General features: G+C 51.2%; 1 protein-coding gene across 1 annotated transcript in view; it reads left to right on the top strand.

Annotated features, from left to right (window-relative positions):
* Positions 1-14,117: 14,117 nt before the first annotated feature.
* Positions 14,118-18,496, top strand: part of FOXO6 (forkhead box O6) — a 128,026-nt gene continuing 123,647 nt past the window's right edge. Inside the window, exon 1 of the mRNA XM_083512165.1 lies at positions 14,118-15,730. Coding sequence (XP_083368291.1) covers positions 15,257-15,730 — 474 coding nt within the window. The 5' untranslated portion in view covers positions 14,118-15,256. The remainder of the gene's footprint in view (positions 15,731-18,496) is intronic.

The raw sequence follows: 18,496 nt of genomic DNA, 5'->3' as shown, positions 1-18,496 counted from the left end.
GCCAGTGCAAGTAGATAAATAGGTACCACTGCGGCAGGAAGCTAAACGGCGTTTCGTGCGCTCTGGTTTCCGTCACGGTGTCCCGTTGTGCCAGAAGTGATTTAGTGATGCTGGCCACATGACCTGGAAAGCTGTCTGTGGACAAACGCTGGCTCCCTCGGCCTGAAAGTGGGATGAACCCCCCAACCCCATAGTCACCTTTGACTGGACTTAACCATCCAGGGGTCCTTTACCTTTAACCATTTCCAGAGTTCCATGGCAAGAAAGATTGACTATTAAACCACCCTAGAAATGGTAGCTCTGTAAGGGGGAAAGGGGGTATTCTAACAACTGCATATCCCTCAATTGTCCCATTTAAAGTGGGACATCCTGGAATCACAGAAGCCAACCAATCCTGGCTTCTGATTGGTCTGGCACTCTGGTGCGAGTCAGTTGGGTTGCGCCAGAGCACTGGAAGAAGCGTCTTTTGGTCTTGCATTCTCACGCATGCGTGAGAGCACGGGACTGAAAAAGGAGTGTCACAATTTGGGTTCCAGGAATGTTGGACGGAATGCAACTGTCAGCACCCTTAATGAACTGCAGTTCCAATGACTGTCTTTTTTGTGGGGGGAGCCATGGCTGTTTAAAGTGGTATGATGTTGCATTCTGCAGATGGAGCTTGAATGTGCGGTCTTTTGCCTTCGGGGAATGTGCTCTAGCACTGATACAGTCAGGAACAAGCACTATGAATTGCAAATGACAACTGGAGACCTGCAAAAATTAAAAACATTTTTTATAAATGCGACATGTGGAGTGCTCCTGTTTAGGGTTCCAGCCAGCCATACCCTCCATTGCATACTCCATTCCATTTCCCCTCTTCTGTTTCCTGCATTCCAACAGCTGGTCAGTATTCTGTGGCCAGACACTAACCATGTCCAGTCCTCAATGTGCTTTTTTTGCAGATTCTCATCCTCCCCACTTTGGGTTTATTCTCCTTTAAAATGATCATACATTTCTACTAACATTGAAGCTGTCTCTTCAGCCTACTGATATCTGCTTCTAGTGCACAGGTGGGGTCATTTGGGCTACATAAGCAATGGCATTCACTGACTTAACACTGGAAATGAAGGGAATAATCACTCACCCCCAAATTCAATGGGTAAATCCATTATCCCTCTGTCTCTGCAGTGATGTTATTATAGGCCAACCTTGCAGGTTTGTTGTAATGGGTTAAATTATGCAAAGTGTGCAAATCACACAGTTCCATCATTATCTACTTTGAGCAGAAAGCTAGAGTTTGCAGAGCGATAATTGCATGGAGGAAGGAAAAAGCAGTGCTGTGGATTCACCTTGAAATCAACAGGGTTGCAACCTGCTCTGTAATTACTTAGCTCTGCACACACCCCTGCCTGTTTGCTGGCTATCTTGCAGTCCCCAGGGAATAAGGTGGCAGAATGGGCTGTACCACTTCTGCTAGTGGGGATGATGTTTTTGGTTTTTGCATGCTCCCCTGTGTGAAAAACTCTGGTCCAACACTGCTCTCTCTGATGATGTGCAGATATCGGTTGCTCTGCTGCCAGGGCAAAAGGACACTGTCAGCCCATGGTCAGCCCATGGTGCAGTGTGCTTTATGACTTTTCACATTCATTTTATGGAAATTAGTTTAGTGGGCTTGATATAGTGCCCTCCAGCAGATGGAGGCTGCCACCTTAATGACCCACAATGCCCCAGAGTGAGATCATGTCAGGGGCATTGTGGGAAATAAAAAATGGTGGCTCCTAGACCCACCTCACACATTTTTAGGAATAGGTACTAAGTTGGCAGCTGCTGTTTTCTAACTTTCTGCCAGTTTAGTTTGATAGAAGGTTCTTATATTTTTCTGCCTCTGATTCCCTCTGTGATGGATTTTAAAGTTCCTTGCAACTGGAAGATGGCAGATTCCCCCCCAACCCCCCCCAACCATTTCCAAGGTGCAATTCTTCTTTCCCCAGAGCAGGCACTTCCATGTGATAAATTGAAGTGTTGATTAGCATCATCGCCTTGCTGCTTCACGCAGGAAAAGGAGGTTCTTTTTTTAAAGCAAAAAACAAAAACAAATAAAATAATGTTGGTACCTCACCCAAAATGAAATTCTGGAGAGCTAGGAAGGGCATTGTGCCACACCTTCACGGAATGCAATTTCCCAGAATCTGAGGCTCATGACAGATCCTGTCCCCAGATGAAAATGTCTTGGGGAAAACAAAAACAAACACCGACGCTGTCAGATTCACATTTGTGAGAGGTGCTATCTTATGCTCAAAGGTCGGAACATTTCTACATTTCCCCTCTCTGACACCGGTATAGGTTTCTTGTTGAGTCGCGCTTGGCTGGGCGGTCGGCTCTAGGGAACTGGGGCCATCTTTCTCCACAGCTAATACACAACAACAGGCCAGCCACAGGACTGTGCAGTCACTCAGATTAGGAATTTGCCCAAGTTCCTCAGAGCAATCCTGGTCACTGATAACACTGTTATCTTACTGAAGCAACTCTCACTGGGTTCAGCGGGCCGTTCTCTGAGGTAAACATGAATGGTAGCATTATTCTCTGAGATCATAGAACTGTAGAGTTGGAAGGGACCTCCAGGGTCATCTAGTTTTCTGTCCTGCAATGCAGGAATCACAGCTAAAAAATGCTTGACAGTTATCCAACCTCTGTTTAGAAAGCCTCCAAGGAAGGAGAGTCCACCACCTTCCAAGGGAGTCCATTCCATGGTGAAACCCTGTGGAGCTATCAGAAAGTTCTTCCTAATGTTTAGTCAGAATCTCCTCTCTTGTAAATTGGGTCATCCAGAAAAGCACAAATATTACTTAAAGCAGACCCATTGAACTTAATGGATCTGACTTGGTTATGGGCATTAATTCCATGAGTCTCATGGTTGGGAACCTCAAGTCTCTGAGCCAAATATGACCTTCTAGGCTTCTCTAGCTGGCCCTTGAGGAGTCACTTGAGGCCACTCCCCCTCACCCCAGACCATGCACTCCATTGGCCTTGCTCTGTGTGCTCAAGTGCTTTTGTCTGGCTGGGATATGTCCTGGGCTGTGATCATGCCTCCAGCTTGCCTGGATGGAGGTACGTGGGTGTCTGAATTTTGCATGGCTGAAATGCGGCTTACTGTAGAAGTGTGGGAGTCACGACATCTATTGACCCGTCATGTTTTGGCTGTGGCCTGCCTACTGCTGGCATGCAGCTCATGGCAGTTTGCCAATGAAGGCATGTGGCTCTCAGGATTAAAGGAAGCTCCCTCACCCTGGCCTAGAATATCCCCAATAGGGTCACCTTCCTCCCCAACTGTAAAGATAGCCTCCTGTGTGCACTAGGACAACTCCTGGGAATCCATGCATCCTCCTTGCTACCGCTGCAGAGCCATACCGGCCAGTGATTGGCTGTGGTGCATCTCCCTTTAGCGCCACCCTCCTCACTTCCCCACCAATGTCACCATCGACTCCAGGGGTAGCCAACAAGGTAAATACAGTGGTACCTCGGGTTAAGTACTTAATTCGTTCCGTGGGTCTGTTCTTAACCTGAAACTGTTCTGAAGCACCACTTTAGCTAATGGGGGCTCCTGCTGCTGCCATGCCGCGCGATTTCTGTTCTCATCCTGAAGCAAAGGTCTTAACCTGAAGCACTAGAGAGCCAGTGTGGTGTAGTGGTTGAGAGCGGTAGTCTTGTAATCTGGGGAACCGGGTTCTCGTCTCCGCTCCTCCACATGCAGCTGCTGGGTGACCTTGGGCTAGTCACACTTCTTTGAAGTCTCTCAGCCCCACTCACCTCACAGAGTGTGTGTTGTGGGGGAGGAAGGGAAAGGAGAATGTTAGCCGCTTTGAGACTCCTTAAAGGGAGTGAAAGGCGGGATATCAAATCCAAACTCCTCCTCCTCCTCCTCCTCCTCCTCCTCCTCCTCCTCCTCCTCCTCCTCCTCCTCCTCCTCTTCTTCTTCTTCTTCTTCTTCTTCTTCTTCTTCTTCTTCTTCTTCTTCACCACTATTTCTGGGCTAGCGGAGTGTGTAACCTGAAGCGTATGTAACCCGAGGTACCACTGTATACAGATTATATTTAAAAGAACATTGTTCACATATGAAATCTTTGACATGCTTTGATTAACTTCTGCAATGTTATATGCTACAAAGATTATAGGTAAGTTAAAGGTCATACAATATGCAGTCAACAAGGACCCATACTGAGGAAGTACCCGAGGTACTATTTCTTGGTTAATGGAGTCTGTAACCTGAAGCGTATGTAACCTGAAGCATATGTAACCCGAGGTACCACTGTAGTCAGAGATGTTGCAGTTCAACAACATCTGGAGAGCAGCCCGTTGGCTGGCCCTGGTCGACTCACTTGGTCAGAGATCCAGCTCTGGAGGGACCACATGGGGAGGTAGCAGTGGCAACGAGGAAGAACTGCGCCTCCTGGTAGCCAAAGGCTCTTCCAGGAAACTGGGGCTTGGCAGCTGGCCGAGGATGCCAAACCCTGATGCCAGCTCTGACAGTGGCATCTCTCTCTCTCTCTCTCTCTCTCTCTCTCTCTCTCTCTCTCTCTTCTGTCAATGTTTGGCATCAGGCTAGCAGAGGCTGCTCTGTGCCACCTGTGCAAAATCATCACACAGCCTCCAGCAGCTACTTAATATGGAATCTCTAAATGAGAGTGATTACTTTAATGGGGCTCCTCCCAAGAAAGTGGTTTAGCCGAACAACAATGGATATCAATCTCTCTGTTGCTTAACTGGGACATTAGGAACTCTCATTTTGCTTCGTTCGGCCAGTGTGTGTCCAACAAGCGCTAACTCCTAAAACTAGACTCAGAACATAGGAAGGAGCCTTCTACCAAGGCAGATCACCAGTTGCACCAAACTCAATATTCTCTTTGCTGATGGGCAGCAGCTCTCTGGACATTCAGACAGGGGACATTCTCCAGAATACGAAGGACTGAAACTGGGTCTTTCTGAATGTGAAAGCAGCTGCTCTTCCACATAGGCCTTTAACCTGCAGTTCTCTGGCCAAGCAGTCTGTACAGAACTGTATATATGAGGGCACACTCTGCATAAAGGCATATATAATACTGAAAATCACACACCACAATGCATTATACTAGGAGAGGTTGCTTGCAAAGCTGTGCATATTAGGCAAAAGCACCTGTAGTTTTTTTTAAGTCTCCATTGGCGCCAGACCTTCAACAGGTGTGGGGGGCTGTCTGATTTCAACTGGAAGGGGGGTCCACACAATTGGACCCACAGCACTGAACGCATGGCTCCTGGAGGATATGAGCTGTGCATCTGGGTCACGGGAGATCACTGCCAGTGACTCCCCCCAGGAACTGAGTGATTGGGCAGGGATATAAGGAACCAGGAATTAAGGTATCCTGCACCCAAGTTGCTACGGCTTTGTAAATTAATACAGGAACCTGACCTAGCAGCATGCAGGCAGCCAGGGCAACTTTTGAGAACTGGAGCTGCACTGATTGCTAAGACAGCCCCTACCTGCAGGCAGAGGCCAATTTAGGGGAGCGCAACTGGTTTGCCTGCTGAGAGGGCACCGCAGGGGGTGCTGCAATGATGACAAACAATGGAAGGCAAGAGGCGGGCAGGGGTGCCAAATTTTGGCATTGCACAGGGCACTACTGGAATTTAAAAGCCCAAAGTCTGCCACTGCTGCAGGCTCATAAACTACCAGATGCAGCAGAAAAGGAAAAAGGACTGGGGAGGGGAGAGGAAAGCTAGCACTGGAACAGCTGCTCCTTCACTGGCTTGTGGTGGGGCCAGGATGGTCTCCCTCTTGCCATGACCTCCCTGTAAGTCATGGGGTGCCGCAGGGGTAGATTTGGTCTTCCAAATTTCAGCGGCACCCTGCACAAGGCCACAACTCCCTGCCTCTCGCTTTCCATTCTACTTGTTTCACTATGTCATTGTTGTGGTGCTCTTTGCGCCGCCCCCTAGGCTCAGTGTCCAGTATGGCGGAAACAGTCACGCTGCCTTAAATCCGCTTCTGGGTGCAGTTCTTCCCCATGACTGATCTTCACAGCAAAATTGGTAAGGCTGAGAGATGGCAACTGGCCCAAAGCTGACCAGTGTGAGCTTTATGGATGAGTGGAGATTTGAACCCAGGCCTAGTCTGACATCGGTCTGACCCAGGGATAGCCGGTGTGCTGCTCTGTTTTTGAACTACTGCTCCAGTCACTGCTGACTGCAAGTTGTGTTTGCTAGGGCTAATGACAGCTGGAATTCAGAAACATTTGCAGGGCACGGCATTGGCTATCGCTGTACGTAATAGGGTCTGGGGTAGCTGCAGACAAGAGTGTGCTCTGGAGGAGTTGCTGGTGAGTGACTTGCAAGCCTCATACCTCTTAAGAAATACGAACCACCATTAGGAAACTAAATTGCCCCCAGCACCACATTCACATGGCTATGAAAGGAAGCACTCATCTGCCCCACCCCTACCCCTTAACCAAGCATTTGAGGGCCTGCGATTTTCGCAAAGAGAACAAATGCCGGCACGCCTCCCGTACATGCTGCAGCCTCGCCCACTAACTGGCTGCCACCTTCTCTTCCAAGCTCCCAGAGCAAGGTTGGTAATTACACCCTTGGCCGAGATGGCAGGTGTCTGACTTAATCCCAATGGCATAGCAGGGCAGTGAGATCATCAGGGAGTGACCAGCCCAATTATAGGGGAGAGCCTGCTGTGCCATCCGGTGGAGCGTGGGCAAAGCGAGGCCATGGGGTGGGGGGTGGGGAGAGGCAGGGAAGGGTTGGCTAGGCAGAGCTAGAGATGGAGAATCCCGCCTGTTTGGGTTTCTCTTAGGCCCCATCTAAGAGCCTGCAGGATCAGACCAGTGGCCCACCTAGTCCAGCTGCCTGTTCTCACACTGGCCAACCAGATGCCACAAGCAGGACCTGAGTGCAAGAGCACTCTCCTTTCCTGTGGTTTCCATCAACTGGCACTCAGAAGCATCGCTACCTCCAAATGTAGAGGCAGACGTGGGTGGCGCTGTGGGTTAAACCACAGAGCCTAGGACATGCCAATCAGAAGGTTGGCGGTTCGAATCCCCACGACGGGGTGAGCTCCCGTTGCTCGGTCCCTGCTCCTGCCAACCTAGCAGTTCGAAAGCACGTCAAAGTGCAAGTAGATAAATAGGTACTGCTCCGGCGGGAAGGTAAATGGCATTTCCGTGCGCTGCTCTGGTTCACCAGAAGCGGCTTAGTCATGCTGGCCACATGACCCAGAAGCTGTACGCCGGCTCCCTCGGCCAATAAAGCGAGATGAGCGCCGCAACCCCAGAGTCGGCCACAACTGGACCTAATGGTCAGGGGTCCCTTTACCTTTTAATAGTTGGGAACCTCAACTCTCTGAGCTAAATATGACCTTCTAGGCTTCTCTAGCTGGCCCTTGAGGAGTCATTTCAGGCCATTTCCCCTCCCCCAGACCATGCACGCCATTGGCCTTGCTCTGTGTGCTCGAGTTCTTTTGTCTGGCTGGGATATGTCCTGGATCACAGACTCCTTTCCTGTGCTTTCCATCAACTGGCACTCAGAAGCATCGCTAGCTCCAAATGTAGAGGCAGAGGCAAAAGTCACCATGGCAAGGAGCTGTTGATTGTCCTCTACTCCATGAGTTTGTCTGTTCTCCCTGCCTGCTCTCTGCCCCACTTTGGTACTCCCCTTCTTTCGTTAGTCGTTTGTAAAACTTGCATTCATCTCATTAGGATCTCATTAAAATCAGGTGTGGGGAACCTCCGGACCAAGGGATAAATCTGGCCTGTAGATTTCACCTCCCCCGCCAAGGGACACCCCTCATTGACCCTCCTTTGCACTCCAGACATTTTTGCCTGGCTGGAATGTGTCTGTGAACTCTTGTCATGCTTCTTGCTTGCTTGGGTGGGATAGAGAGCAGTGTGAGAGCATGTGCACAAGTCAGCCTCCTGCACAAAGGCATCGTTTAGATTAATTGCTCTGCTCACTTTTGCCCCAGGCCTCGCTCGCCTCTGGCTTGCAGCCCCTGGAAGTTTGCCCAGAAAGAAATGTGATCCTTGGGCTGAGGCGGGCTCCCTGTGCCGATTTAAATGCCATCCGTTTTGCTACCTTGGTTTGTTATCTTTCTTCCGCATTTGAACCTTTTCTTTCTCTGGCTGCCATTTGTGAAAAGGAGTGATAGCAGGAGGCGATTGCTGTTTTATCTTCCCAGAATATCCCAGTTGCTTCAGAAGTATTTTGGGAAAGGGATAACAGCTGCTGCGAAAAGGGGAAATAAAGGCATCTCCCAGAGGATAACGTCACGTTGCAACATTTTGTTGCAGGTTGCACTTGTTTAACTCTGGCAAGATACATTTAAAGCAGTATCCTGGGAACTGTAGTTTGTTAAGGGTGATGAGAGTTGTTAGGAGACTCCTGTTCCCCGCACAGAGCTGCAATTCTCAGAGTGATTGAATTGCCAAACTCTCTTCCCAGAGAATTATTTTATCTGCCCTGAATTGTCAACGTTCTACTTCATTGGATGCCCCTGGCGTTCTACAGTATTATGAGAGAGAGGAAAACACCCCTCAGTATCTTCTCTCTCTAGAAGATCCTGCATAATTTTATAAACCTCTGCCATGCCCCCCTTACTCTCCTAAAAAGCCCCAAATGCAACCCTCCAAGGCGACACTCTCCACCCTTTCTTGCACATTTTCCATCTCAACAGTATCCTTTTTGATCAGAACTGTGCAGAGTATTTCAAGTGCAATCACCTTCCCGACACCTTTAATTTATTTCCCCTCAGCTGGGGTCTGAACTAAGAGGACAGTGTGGAGGGTGAGGGATGGGAGCACATTCAGGAGAGCATTGCCCAGCTCCCCTATGGAAGGACTCCCACTGCCACATTTTCATCTAGATACACAGCAGTCCTCCACATCCAAATCCTGGCTGCTGCTAAGATCAGAATCATAACTAGGGTTGCCTGATGTCTAGGTCTGACCTGCAAGTCTCCAGGCTTGCCTGGCCCCCTCCAGGTGAAGGGCCTGAATCTCCAGGTGGGTGAGAGTGCCTTTAATTAAAAACAAGAGAAGACCGTGTGTGCAGTTTGCCAGCTTCAGTTCAGCAGGAACTGGCTGCAAATTGTAGCACAGACATTTGGCATGGTGGGGGCACATCCCTCTCCCAATTAACCTCTGTCTCCAGGGCCTGTCCTGTGACATCACCAGGGCCAGCCCTATTTCTCTGTTTTGAGCCCTGAAATCTCTGGGGTGCTCCTGACCTGGTAGTGCTAATCATAACAGATTGTTGATGGCTTCTGTACTGCCCAGGACTCCCTCTTTTCTCTTAACCTGCCACATTTGGGGTGTGTGTGTGTGTGTGTGTACACACACACACATATCGGTGGTGCTTACCCGCATGGGTCTAGCATGCCTTGGCTCATTTTGCTTGGCTGAACTGGAAGAGGCCTCAGCTCAGAAGGCAAGTTGGCCCTCTTCCAGCCCAGGTGCTCTGCATTCAAAAGAGCTGACACTCCCTCTGTGTCCTCAGCCCAACCTGCTCAGCAGCACACAAAGGAGCTGGAGTTGGGTTGCTGTAAACAGCTGGGATGACATGTACAAAGAATGCACCTTTCACACCTGGCGGGGCTCATCCCTCTGGCTGTGCCAAAGGGAGACCAACCTCTCACTCACCAGCCAAAGATAACTGAAACCTCTCCAACTCTAGCCTGCTCCCGTTGCAGAGCGCGGCTGCCACTACCCAGGAGCGTCATGCAGATGCAGCCTGGGAGTGCTGAAAGAGTCATGTCCAACCCTGGGAAATTTGGGGGTGGAGGCATTTGGTTACGGTTATGGTTACACAGACACACACACACACCATTGAGAATCCTGGCCGAGGCTCTTATCTTGCACACGCTGGCATAGATCAGGGAAAACCTCAGGGATGCAATGAAGTCAGGTTGTAACTGACTTCCAGGTGGTGCTTCATTTTGATCCTGGCCCCACTCGCACAGCCCAGACACCAGCGCTGAAGGCTGGGTGACATCTTTGCTTCCCATCCCTTTGCTGCCACCCAGGCCCATGCAGAGGCCAGAGGCTGGCGTCTTGTTCTTGGCAGGACAACGTAAGTCCAGCAGACCCCCACATCCCAGCTGGCTTAGCCCTCCAAGCCCCGGGGCAAGTGTACCCGGCTGCTCACGTCCTTCCATGGACCTGCTGTGCCACCATTGCTGATGAGTTGTTGGAAGGCAGGCAGCTGTCTTGCACCAGGTCCATTTATAGTACTGCAATGTATAGTTAAAGCTATGGTTTTCCCAGTAGTGATGTATGGAAGTGAGAGCTGGACCATAAAGAATGCTGATCACCGAAGAATTGATGCTTTTAAATTATGGTGCTGGAGAAGATTCTTGAGAGTCCCATGGACTGCAAGAAGATCAAACCTATCCATCCTGAGGGAAATCAGCCCTGAGTGCTCACTGGAACGACAGGCTCCAATACTTTGGCCACCTCATAAGAAGACTCCCTGGAAAAGACCCTGATGTTGGGAAAGATGGAGGGCACAAGGAGAAGGGGATGACAGAGGACGAGATGGTTGGACAGTGTTCTCGAAGCTACCAGCATGAGTTTGACCAAACTGCGGGAGGCAGTGGAAGACAGGAGTGCCTGGCGTGCTCTGGTCCATGGGGTCACAAAGAGTCGGACACGACTAAATGACTAAACAACAACAACAACAAATGCCTACCATGACTGGCAGCAGCTCTCCAGGGTGTTAGGAAGAGAAGAGTTATACCCACCACCTGCTACCTGGTTCTTTTAATTGGTGCTGCCAGGAAATGAGCCTTTCTGCATGCAAAGCACTCATTCTGCAACTGAACTATTGTCTCTTCCAGAGTCTGGGGCTCTGTAACATCAGCAGCAGAGCAAGAGGAAGCCCCACCTCCTTGGGAACTGTAAGGTCTTTATTTCCCATGAGTGCTGTTTTTCAATGGCCTTGCCTCTGGTAGCAGGTTGCCACCAAAGGGAGTTATACCATAGGGGCTCTGCTTTGCTAGGTTTTCTTTCCCAGCTAAACTGAACTGGAATCAAGTTGTTTAAGTGCCAGGCTCATCCCGCCCCCCAACAGCATTTAGTAGTATACTATTGACAATATTTTGCTTACCTACACTGATTCTTGTTCTGCAATTTTTGATTATTATGGATTTTTGTGATATTTTATTAAATTATTTGTTGTTGCTTTCTAAAGCTTCTCTTTATTTACTTAATGAATGGATATGGTGCCTCTCAGGACAAAGCCCTCCCCAATATGACTTGGAAACACTTGTTGGAACAGCACAACACACAATAAAGTGACTTGTAGCACCTAAATGGCTAACAAATTAGTCTTCTAATTTAGTATACATACACACATATATAGTAGATTGCAATGCAGTCTACACATAATGGTGTATTTTTCAATGCAAACAACATTAGGGCCTTCTCATTCACATACAGCTTAATTATAAACAAAAATGAGGGTATTTTAATTTTGGTTTCTCATTAATCTTTCAAATTTGTCACGATGCTGTTATTTCTGCTGCAAAAGGCTTAACACTTCTACTCTGGAAACAAGAAAATAAAATGCACAATATATGTATTACATAATAATATGTATGTTTTACCTGGAAATTTGTTTTGTCAAAAAAAGGAAAGGGGAAAAGTGCCCACACTGATATATAAGGGTGGGAACGACTGCCAAATTTGGAGGGTACACACACACACCATTTATTCACCAGGAAGGCTTTATTAAACAACTCTCATTAAAGGGAGGGCCTTCTGGCTTAATCTCAGTGGTGTTTTAGTTGTGATAATCTATATATTTCTTGTTTTGCCATAATGTGACTCTACAGGCATAATAACAGAAGATTCTAGAGTGGATTGGAGACTCAAAGCAATGGGGGCTTTGCATTCTTCTGCTCTCTCCATATGGGTTGTTGCTCCCAAAGTAGCCAGCTGTGTAGAGCAGCTGGCAAACTCTTCTTTGCCTCCATCCCCCTGAGAGGTGAGGAGGCCAAGCGAGGTTGCACAACATTCCCTTGTCCACTAGAGATTATTTTGAAAGGATTGCTTCTCCTTGCTTTTCTCTCTACAGGTAATGATGAAAACAAACAACAACGTTGCATTTTCATTTCACCCATAAGTGGGGAGAAAAACAGCTCATCCTTTTAATCCTCGGCATGCACTAATAGGGTAATATTGTGAGGTGAGGTAGATGCTCCAGATTAAGCAAGCCAAAGGACACTGTGCATCACCAGAGATCTAGAAAGTCATTTTTATTGGCAATTATTGCTTTTGGAATGCCATCCTTTGGCCAAAGGACCTCGTGCTTGCTGCTGATTTGCATTGAAATAAGTGCGACTTGCTTCTGGGAAATGAGAATAGGATCTGGAATTTCCGCTGAGCGAGGAGCGCAAACCGGGATCAGGGTCGGAGAAGATGAATAGGGGCTCGAGGAAGAGACATATTTTAGAGGGTGCGACTTGGGGGAGTGGGCGTAGCCTCAGCCTAGGTGCCTTATTGTTCTTTGGAAGTTTGCAAGGGGGCTGGACGAGGATCCTGTAGCAAAGGGGGCGGGGCGTTGCGCGAAGGCGAATGGGCGTGGCCTAGCTGGAGGCTGCCCGGCCTGTGAGCTTCGTTGCCCCGGGTTACCCGCGGGTAAATCAAGAAGCGCCGTACGTCACGCGAGGGAGGTTCCCTCCGCCCGCCAAACCCGCCTTTCCCTGCCCCTTTTAGAACGCCGGCTGGGAACGAGCCAATGGGGAGAGCTCTGGGGTTTGGGCTTGTGCCGCGTCCCTTCCAATCAGGAGGCGGCACTCGGGTCAGGTCAGTGTAACAATCTGGAATGAGAGGAAAAAAGCACACAACCCAAAACACCCGACTAACCAACCACAGGAGGGGGAGGAAGGCGGGCGGGAGGGAAGGAGCTGGGCTGGGGCTTCCCCTGAACTTGCGGGGGGGGGGGAGGAAGCACCGCTGGGTACGTGCGCTGCGCGAAGGGTTTCATCGCCTTGCTGCGGTGGGGCGCGTGGAAGATAAGGGTTCCACAGCGCCTGGTGCTTCTGAAAAAAAACGCGGAAAGTGCTTGGAGAGGCGTAGAAGCGCCGAAAGGGGTTAATGAACCCTTTGGAATAAGTGGGGCGAACTAGCATGCGGAGGGGCAGCCCAGCGCTGCAAAGGTGTCTGCGAAGTCTGGGAGAGGAGAGGTGCGGACAGGCTGCCCGTGCCCAGGTAGCGAAGCGCTGAGCAGGGCCGGCCCTACTGTTAGACGAATTGAAGTGGCAGCCTCAGCCAGCTGATAGGTTAGGGCAACCTAAAACAAACAACAACAACAGTACATGTACTGCCAAGGTAGTGGCAGGGAAAGAAGGCGGCATCCCCACCTGTCTTAGGGTGATCTGATAGGGGAGCAAATAATAATAGTAATAATAATAATAAGTAAATAAATAAATAATTGTAAATGTATCGCCAGGGTGGTGGGGAACGGAGAGGTGCTTGTGGGACTTTCTACCTCGGGGACCAAACTCACCCGACCAGCCATGATTGCTCTAATTTGGTTGGGGAGGATGGGGATGGGGAGACACCATTTGAGCCTCTGGCGGTAAAATGCCGCGAGGAGGCCCCGAGCAGGGGAAGGGAAGCCCGGAGGAGGTTCAGAAATACCCGCACTCCTGCTTGTGAGAAGTGTGGCGGGCGAGAGAGAGAGACCTTCGGCGGGACGTGCTGCGGTGGCGGGGCAGGAGCGGGCAAGGCGAAGTCCTGAGCGGGCCTGAGCGCTGCCAAGGTGCCGTCGGTCGGTGGCGTCGCCCCCCGCCCTGCAGCTCGCGCGACGGCAGCGAAGGGGGAAGCCCGGCGCCCGTTCGTGTTGTGATCATGTGGTTTGGCTGGAGCGTCCAGACTTGTGCAGCCGGGCAGAGAGCCGACGAGACTCTGCGTGCAGCCAGCCAGGCGGGAAGGCAAGGCAAGCCCGGCTGGCGCGCTCCTCCTCCTCCTCCTCCTCTCGTGTAAGGTGCTGCCCGAGGCCCCGCCCTCTTCCCCCCTCCGCTCGCCGGCCCGGCCCCTCCTCCTCCTCCTCCCTCCCCGCCCACCCCCTCCCTGAGGTGCAGCCGGCTCGCCTGGCGGGCTCTCCCTCTCTCTCTCACTGTGTGTGGGTCTGTGTGCGAGCGCGCGCGCGTGTGTCAGTCGCTCTTCGCTCGCGGGGCTGGGTGACGAGAGGGCAGCGAGGCAGAGAGTGGCGGCCGCCGCTGCCGCCGCCGTTTCCTCCTCCTCCTCCTCCTCAGCATGTTGCCATCCCGCCGGGTCCCCAGAGAGAGGCGGCGCCCGCTCGGGGCGGCACGAGCGCAGCAGGAGAAGGAGAAGCAGCAGAAGCAGCGGCAGGAGGACGAGGTGACCGACAAGGCGGAGACGGCGGCGAGCAGAGGGGGCTGCCGCGCCGAGGGCAGCAGCAGCAGCAGCAGCAGGTGCTAGGTGTGTGGAAGAGCGCGAGAGAAGCGCGCGCGCGCTACCTGCCTGGCCGCCGGGTGAGCAGCCCAGCCTCTGCCTCAGGTGCGTGCCGGCGGCGTGGAGAGCGCGAGAAGAGAGGAGGGCGATCATGCCAGCGCCAGCCGCGCGTCTCCATCGCCACCTCCGGGCCCTTTAGCGCCGGGTTCCCGCTGCGCTTGGACGCTCTTCCTGGGATTAATTCGCTCCTCGCTGGAGCCCGGAGGAACTGAACTCGCCTGGACTCACGCGAGGGGCCTTGGAGGCTCCGCATCGCCCGAGGAAGCCCTTCTCCCTCGAAAGCGCACGCCGCTCCTCCTGCGCCCGGCGCGCTCCTCCTGCTCATCTGTTGCTTGAACGGGCGGCCCCCTCCCTGCTCTGTCTCTCGCTCGCCGGGCTTGATGGAGGAAGCAGCCGCCTTCGCCGCTCCTTGCCCTTCCAGCTGAACCTCCCTTGCGCTGGACTCGAGCCTCTCTCTCTCGCCTTCCTCCCCCCCTTCCCCGCCACCGCTCCCCCGACGCACCTTCCTCCCCAAACCCTGCGAGGCAGCGTCTCCATATCCCGCCCCCCTCGCTCGTTCTCCCCCCCCCTTCTCTCGCTCGTTCTCCCCGACCCACTTTGGTGCGATGCTGCTGCCTTGGACCTTCGCTTCCTAAAAGCGCCGTTTGCTGTTGCGATCCTTCCGTTGGAAATTTACAAAGGAGACTCTCCCCCCCCCCCCACCGGGATAAAGGAAAAAAGGGGGGGAAGGAAAGAAAAGGCGGCTTCGGGGGGGGAGGGGGAGGAACATGGATGAGAAGCTGCAAGCGCATCAGGTTGACATCGACCCGGATTTTGAACCCCAGAGCCGGCCTCGCTCCTGCACCTGGCCGCTGCCTCACCCCGACTTCCCGGGAGAAGAGGACGATGGAGCCGCGGCTGCTGGCGCTGGTGGTGGTGGCGGCGGCGGTGGAGGAGGCGGCGGCTCCAAGCACCCCTTGGCCGGCGGAACGGAAGGCGCCGAGAACGCCGGAGTGGCGTCGGAGCGCGGCAAAGCCGCCCCGGCGCTGCCTTCGCTGGGCGCGGACGTTGGACAGCTCCGCAAGGCGAAGACCTCGCGGCGCAACGCCTGGGGCAACCTCTCTTACGCGGATCTCATCACCAAAGCGATCGAGAGCTCCCCGGAGAAGCGGCTCACCCTCTCGCAGATCTACGACTGGATGGTCAGATACGTCCCATATTTTAAGGATAAAGGAGACAGCAACAGTTCGGCTGGTTGGAAGGTACCCGAGCGATTCTCCACCTCCTTCACCCTGCGCCTCTCGCCTCCCTCGGCAGAAACTAGAGCCCTAGTTTTCAAGAGGCGCTGGTGGAAGTTTCACTAGTGCTGAGCCTCCTTGGGTTGATGTAGTAGACTCTTAATGGGGGTCTAGTTGCCCGGTAGCAGCCTTAAACCACCCCTGTGTTGCAGGGAAGGTTAATTAAAGGGTGTTAAAATGGTGGTGTATTTTCCACCACCATCACCCACGTTTTTTGTTTGTTTTTAAACTCCCTTAGCACATTCTTACCTGGAAAGTGGTGGTTTTAACCAGAGTTAGTGATTAGGGAAGGAGTGGTGGTGAAGACTTGGGAGTGAAAGTCTGTGTAGCTTTGTTTGCAGGCGCACGAAATCCTGTAGCAAGAGGGGCAGAGCTGGAAGGGGAAGGAGCCGGCCAAGTTTCCTGAGGGTCTACCCGAGGCCACTCCAGCCTCTTGCAGCTTTGATCAGGAGAGCAGCTCTGGTGTCTTCTAGAATTGAGGGAAGAGAAGTTGCTCTTGCAGCCTTCTCAGAGCTAGCTTGGAGAAGAGGAGCTCTTCTCTGTTGATTATGTTAGTGGAGTGGACCTGAGATATTTCCCTCTCTTTTTGCATTGGTGCTTGGAGAGATTATCTTGCAGTAGCTGCCTGGTCCACCTACCATATTTCCTTCACACCCCCTGCCCCCGAGCCCCAGAAGCATCAACAAAGGGGCCAGGTGGATACCCTTACTCCCCCTCCTCTGAAGTTGCAGTTAAGTTGCAGCTGCCTGTCTGGTAGTAAGACTTTGGAGAGCGGGGGCAAGGTAGAAATAGAGTTGAGGTGGGTAAAAGTGGCTTTGTACTTTACATCTGATGGCATTGATTGAGATGCCAGTTGGGGAAAGGACATGCCAGTCTTTCTCCTCCAGTTTGGGTGGTGGGGTGTGTGGGGTTAGCTGCTTGTGATTTTTGTAAGGTCTCTCTCCCCCCTCCCCACTCCCATGGAATGCAGTGTAGATTGCAGGAGCAGTTTATAATACAAAAAAAGGCCTGGAGAACTGATTTCCTCGGCTAATTTGCCACATGTGATGCCATTGGTGGGCAGGGCCATTGGGCAAGTGTTACTGAACTCTGGGTGCGTGACCTTTTTGAGGTCTTGGGCTTCGTAAAACTGGAAGTGCAATCAAACTGTCTACATGTGTTAGCTACAAACTCTGCCTGTCTTTGGCGCTCCATACATTGCCCACGTCTCCTTATTGAGTCAAAGTAAGATTTGGTGTATTTGTGTGTTTTTTTAAAAGCTTTTGTTTGCTTTTGAGGTCTTGGATGAAATGGCAAATTTTGCAGAATGTGCTGCATCGTTTGTGTGTGTGCTTTTTTGAGAATCCTAAACATCTGGTAGGCAGTCTGCCCACAAGCAAGTGTTCCCTTGAAGGAGGGCTTGAAAAGGCTCTCCTGCACATGTGGACTAACAAGCAATTAACCCTTGTGGCACTGAGTTGGTGGGGCAGAGTGGTTTTCCATTCTCATATATCTGTTGGTCTCTCAACAGACACACGCCCCTCTGGCTTTGGCTGTACTGGCTAAGCTCCCAGGCTGTTGCCTTTGGATTGTTAAATATTTCTGTCAGGAGTAATCGATTCCCCTCTTATTGTGATTTAGTGTAGAGGTGTGTTGCACTCCCTGAGCTTACAAGGAAAGTGTCTCTCTCTCTCTGTGTGAAGTCTACTTTTTCACTTCAGTGTGAGACCCACCCTCTATAGCCCATCATAAAACAGGGTGCGTTCAAAGTGATGTTGCTTGCACATACCTTGCACCCATGTTGGTGACCACACCTGGAAGGGACAGAAAAGCGTAGGTAATGTGGGAACCAGAAGGGGCCGATTTAAAAGAGAGGCAGTTCCAATTGATTTTCTTTCCGCTTTCCAGCCACCCTATAATAAACAATGTGTTAATTCAGGAAAGGTCCACTCCATCATTTGGGCTGGTGTTATGAGCATTATTGAAGCTCTGTGCATCTACACCACACCTGGATTTGACCTCCTCTGTGTTCAGTTTACTTGTGAGTAGCTGAAGACTTGTTTTAGGCACTCAAGGACCTTGAGACATCAGACCATAAGGAAAGCTCTGCCGGATCAGACCAAGGGTCCACCGAGTCACAGGAACGTATACCAGGTGGAGGTTATTTGTTCATGGACGATGAAATGGCTCTCCTTCCATCCACCTCCTCTCCGTTGGGGATATTTTAGTACTGACTCTTTTATGATGCATAGGTAACCAGGTCTCATGAATAGATTGGTACTTGCAAGAGAAGCATATGGGGAAGCCTTGGTAATTTGGGCTGTACAGCTGGATGGAGTCTGGTTGGGTGTACTTATGCTAACCCTGGTGTCCTGGTGCAGGATGGATGTATATGGTAGCAGAGGGGACAAAGTTCCACCCAAACTGACAGGAAGAGAGAACTGCATCCAAGGAACAGTCCAAGACACTTGTCTATGGAATACTCTCACTTCTTGTTCTGCTTCATGCAGTTATTTAAACAAGGGAGAATAAATCTGATGTGTGAAGAGTAGTAGCTACATCAGCCAAAGGTCATAGCTCTAGAAAGCTGGGAAAGGCGAAGGGCCATAACTCAGTGGTGGGGCACATACTTTGAATGCTAAAGGTCCCTGTGTCAATCCGCTGGCACCTCCAGATAGGGCTGGGAAGGACTCCTTGTATGAAATCCTGGCTATCTACTCCCAGTTAGCATTGACAATACTGAGCTAGATC

The sequence above is a fragment of the Podarcis liolepis genome (genome assembly GCF_965112155.1).
Source record: "Podarcis liolepis genome assembly, chromosome: 7".
Classification (NCBI taxonomy): domain Eukaryota; kingdom Metazoa; phylum Chordata; class Lepidosauria; order Squamata; family Lacertidae; genus Podarcis; species Podarcis liolepis.
Note: the sequence above shows the minus strand (reverse complement) of the source record. Positions and strands in the feature narration are given on the sequence as shown.